The following is a 5002-nucleotide window of genomic DNA, read 5'->3' as shown; positions in this document are numbered from 1 at the left end:
AGCTATTGGCACAATATATTATTGTATTTATTTCAAATCCTAAAATGTGACCTGACCCGTATATGTCCCCAAATGTTGTAATCGGCCAGTGCATATGCTGACCAGAGAGACAAGCGGATGTATAACCTCATCAGTTTGCTTCTGCTCCTTCATTGTCCAATCACAGGCTAGGTAGGTCTGTTATCTTACTGCGGTGTAGTCTGCATGGAGGTCCGGGACCTCGCTGTGCTTTCCTGGCAGGGTCGCTGGCGGCCTGTTGTGTCGTTAGTGCACGGCGGCGGCCTGTTGTGTCGTTAGTGCACGGCGGCGGCCTGTTGTGTCGTTAGTGCACGGCGGCGGCCTGTTGTGTCGTTAGTTTGATCAGGGTTGCTGGTGTGTGTGTGTGTGTGTGTGTTCTTTAAGCAATGGTTATGTGTAGTATCGGGGCGGTGTATACCTTCAGCGCTGTGTAATGATCTGTAATAGTTTCCTTGTGGCTCTTCGCTCCTCCCGGCATCACTGACTGATCCTATAAGCCAGCGGTAGTCAAACACTGGTCCTCCAGTTGTGGTGGAACAACCAATCCCACAATGCATTGCAACATTCTCACAGACATGACTCCCGGAGAGAGATGCATCATGGGATTTGTAGTTTCACCACAGCTGGAGGACCAGTGGTTGGCTACCCCAAAGTAGTGCAGTATAGTGGTGTTACTGGAAAGAGATGGCCGTCTCCTCCATTCTCTGTCCCCGTCTCCTCCATTCTCTGTCCCCGTCTCCTCCATTCTCTGTCCCCGTCTCTTCATTCTCTGTCCCCGTCTCTTCATTCTCTGTCCCCGTCTCCTCCTCAGGTATATCGGAAAGTCGGACTCCATCACCATCAGCGTGTGGAACCATAAAAAGATCCACAAGAAGCAGGGCGCCGGGTTCCTGGGCTGCGTGCGGCTCCTCTCCAACGCCATCAACCGCCTCAAAGACACCGGCTGTGAGTAGACTTGGAGTGCTGCGATCATGTGACCCTGCTGTGCGCGGCGATCACGTGACTTCGCTCTGCAGTGATCATGTGACTTCAGCTGTGCAGTGATTTTTTTATGTGATGTCGGCTGTTCAGACTTGCTTGCACTTGGAGTCCTTCGGGGGCTGAAGTCCGTCTTCACTCAGTTATAAATTCATGGTGATTGGTTCCTGATCAGACCTGACTGACTCTCGCCTCCCCTACAGATCAACGGCTGGATTTATGCAAGCTCGGCCCTAATGACAATGACACCGTTCGGGGGCAGATAGTAGGTAAGTGCTCACAAGCCACGGCCATACATGCAGGCAGTCGTCGCCCATACTGGGACGTGTAGTGAAGAGCGGTTGCTGTAGGTGTTGTCCCCTCTGATGTCGGTAGTCTCGGCCCCAGAAGAAGGAAGCCCATACGGCTTTATACTCTGCAGCAGGTTATAGATCGCAGTCTGTGGGCAGGCCGGCTGTGCCGTGTGTGTGCCATTCATCTGTTGCCTGTACGTGTCCTATAATGGGCATTGTGGAGACTCTGGGTAATGGTCGCTGTGTATTGTGTTCTCTCTTGCAGTCAGCCTCCAGTCCCGGGACCGCATCGGCACTGGCGGCCAGGTGGTGGACTGCAGCCGCCTCTTCGACAATGATTTGCCTGATGGGTGAGAGAAGTGCGCTTTTGTTTTCCTTCTATGTGTTCTAACCCGTAACATGGGGCAGGAAGGTCACTGGTCACAGGCAGCTATGGAACAACTCTGGCCCCCCTATACACCAATCCACAATGCACCCCAATTCCTGACGCACTCTGTGCTCGGTGTGCAATATGTGGAACTGCCTGTGCCCGGGGTGACCTGTCTTGTTCCTCAATGACTTATCTCTGTGCGCTGATTATAGGGAATCGCCTGTTAGTTTGGTTTAGTCTGTCAGGTTTTTATTGTCTCCTCCCCTCCTGTCAATGGAACTCCCAATATTACACTAAAATAGCAGTAAAAACCTGGCTGGGGTTCCCCCACTCCACACAAACAGAGGATATTTAGGTGGACTTCCATTCTATAGGATTTAGCGGCCTGGTGTACGTTGGGTGAAGTGACTTCTCATTTTCCTATCAGATCTATTCACCCCCCAGAAAGGTGTGGGAGGAGGGGGGGGTGCATGATGAATTCACATACAGAGGATTCTCCTGGTTCAGGTCTGACTCCGCTGATGAATTTCTGCACACAATCGGTATTACATATATGACCAATCATCTGTACCTGAACATACAGGGGTACATAGGCAGCTGGTGAGTGTGGCACCCCATTAATGTCCATTTAAATAGTACAAAGGGGGTCCCCGGCACACTTTCATGCCAGCCGAAAAACCCCCAATCTGTTTTACTGCTCAGGAATAAAAAACACAGATTATAGTTCTAATATCTGCAGATAAATGAAGTCACACTGTCGCCTCAAGGCACCTCTGAGGATTGGGGCCCCTAAATCTACACCGAACCCCCAACTATGGGACATGCATAGTACGGCAGCAACCAACTAATCGATAACGAGAATAGTTGTCAACTATTGTCATTATGGATTAGTTGGTTGAATCCCTTCGCTATCTCCTCCTCCTACGCTGGGAGGAGGGCACAGCAAGCAGTGGGCGGGTCTAGTAGCCAGTTTGCTATTGCAATTTAAAATGGCCAATAGCAGGCTGACTATTGCACCCGCCCTCTACCTGCTGTATTTACATTCAGCTGCCGCCTGCAGAATCCTGCCACTGGCAGTACTCTCAGTATATTCCGGGCGATAGCTTGCAATATACTGAGCTTTGGGTGACGGGAGGTGGTTAGTATATGTCCTCCCATGACGCTAAAGAGACCTATGGGGGAAAGCACCAACCTCATGGTTCTCTTTTAAAGGTGAAGTCTAATACCAAATTCACCAACACCGAGGTGACAATGTCCTCCTCTCACTCCCGGCACAGACACCGATCAGCATCTCATGTTCTGTGTTGCCTTCCCACACCTACAAATTGGCCCTTTTAGTGGCGACGGGGGTTGGCGATCACCTGTCCTGCCGTCCAATCATATTCTCTGTATCGGGATGTCGCTGATTCTTCTCAGCCGGTGACGTGAAATTAGAACGGAATGTTTAACGGAAGAATTTCTCCTTTTCTTGCTGTATTAACCTGACTATTAGATGTGACCCGGGGTGGTGTGTGACTCGCCGTGTGTCCGTCCTGTGTATTGTCTCTTTAATCTGTCACATGACTTGTGTGCTGTTCTGAGCTTAGTCTTGCTGAAAGGCGGAGTCAGAGTGTGTTAGCCGTGACCTTAATACGCCCAAAATACAAACAAAACTGATATTTCAGAGAGAAACCCCTCCCCCCTGACTGTCTCTATTGTCTTCTATCGGGGTTTCCATTGGTGAGATCTCTGCGCTGGGTTCCCGGGTCTGTACACCCGCTGTGCCCATTATGAGGGGCCCCCGCCATCCCTGTGCTGAGTTCCCGGGTCTGTACCCCCGCTGTGCCCATTATGAGGGTCTGAGGGAGCAGGATAAGTGGGAAGACGGTAAGGTGGGTGGTGATTGGTCCGGGTCTCTGGTGAGGGATATCACACTACTGGAGCCCCTGGAAGAGATGAGTAGTTTGCAGGTGGCCATTAAATTGCACCTCGGCTTGAAATATCAGTTTTGGGGGGACGAGCCCTTTTGACTTGAAGCTCGTCTGACGCCTCGGGTACATGGTGGGAGGTGATTGGCTCTCTCCTATTTTGTCTTCCTGCTGTTAGATGACGGCTGGGATTTGATTGGCTTGTTGGGGGGGGGATGAGCCCGGTATCTCCTAGTTTGTGTTCTGATCCGCGTCCAGTGACCCCCGGACAGAGACGACAGCTGGAGATGGTTGTTATACACAATGATGGAAGGACCCCGCTCTGACCTCTGACCTTTCAGCAAAGCCCGCCCCCCGTTGCTAGCCTCATAATTCATATGGCACCTGCTTATTTTCTCCCTTGTCTTGGCGGCCACACTATAAGGCCCGGCCTGGGTTTCCTGGAAATAGCACTCACTGCTTTATCTCTCCCGTGTCTGGATCGTAGCTGGGAGGAAAGACGGACCGCCTCGGGGCGCATCCAGTACTTAAACCACATCACCAGGACCACCCAATGGGAGCGGCCAACCCGGTAAGTGCAGACCAGGACTTGTCGTGTTTTGTGATGGTGACGCTTTCATTGTGATATGTCTCTGTATTGCTGTGACCGCGTGCATTCCTCCTGAGGTTAGGAGCCAGTTGCACTGTATAGAGAAGGTGACGACGCTCGCTGGCTGCGCTGTATAGAGAGGGTGACAACGCTCGCTGGCTGCACTGTGTAGAGAGGGTGACAACGCTCGCTGGCTGCACTGTATATAGAGGGGGATGGCGCACTGTATAGAGTAGCAGTGTCGTCATCCTTGAGCAGGAAGTGTGCCTTCTCCCTAGCATGGTGGGAGGTGTTTTGTAGTTCAGAGATAACTGGAAGAATATAACTGATGGCAGTCAGTAGACAGAACACGGGAAGTGATTAGATTGGAGGATGAGTCGGGATTGTCATTGGATGCAGCCGGAGCCCTGGCCTGTCATTGGATGCAGCCGGAGCCCTGGCCTGTCATTGGTCACCTTGTATAACGGATGAGGATGACGCATGCTTACGTTTTCTCCCGCGCATTCACTTGATATGTAATGCTGACAACGCTGGTGGTGGTCGCTGCGTTTCGCTCTCCCCGCGGAGCGCGGTGCTCACGTTGATTTGTATGGGATGAGTCGAATGTTTATCTCTGTGATGGTGTCACCCCCTCCCCAGGCCGGCATCGGAGTACTCCAGTCCTGGGAGGCCTCTGAGCTGTTTTGTAGATGAAAACACGCCAATCACAGGGACCAATGGGGCCACCAGCGGCCAGAGCTCGGACCCCCGCATCGTGGAAAGGAGAGTGCGGTCACAGCGACACAGGAATTACATGAGCAGAACGCATTTACACACCCCGCCAGACCTGCCCGAGGGATATGGTGAG

The 5002-nt window shown here is 52.0% G+C and overlaps 1 protein-coding gene across 1 annotated transcript in view; it reads left to right on the top strand.

Moving 5' to 3' along the window:
- SMURF2 (SMAD specific E3 ubiquitin protein ligase 2) overlaps nt 1-5002 on the top strand; it is a 26508-nt gene that overhangs the window by 10628 nt on the left and 10878 nt on the right. The window contains exons 3-7 of the mRNA XM_018569270.1: nt 830-963; nt 1200-1265; nt 1555-1639; nt 4054-4137; nt 4795-4997. Coding sequence (XP_018424772.1) covers nt 830-963; nt 1200-1265; nt 1555-1639; nt 4054-4137; nt 4795-4997 — 572 coding nt within the window. The remainder of the gene's footprint in view (nt 1-829; nt 964-1199; nt 1266-1554; nt 1640-4053; nt 4138-4794; nt 4998-5002) is intronic.

Source organism: Nanorana parkeri, unplaced genomic scaffold, assembly GCF_000935625.1.
Source record: "Nanorana parkeri isolate BGI_ZX_2015 unplaced genomic scaffold, ASM93562v1 scaffold1316, whole genome shotgun sequence".
NCBI classification, from domain to species: domain Eukaryota; kingdom Metazoa; phylum Chordata; class Amphibia; order Anura; family Dicroglossidae; genus Nanorana; species Nanorana parkeri.
The sequence above is the reverse complement of the archived record's forward strand: the minus strand, read 5'-3'. Positions and strand labels throughout refer to the sequence as shown.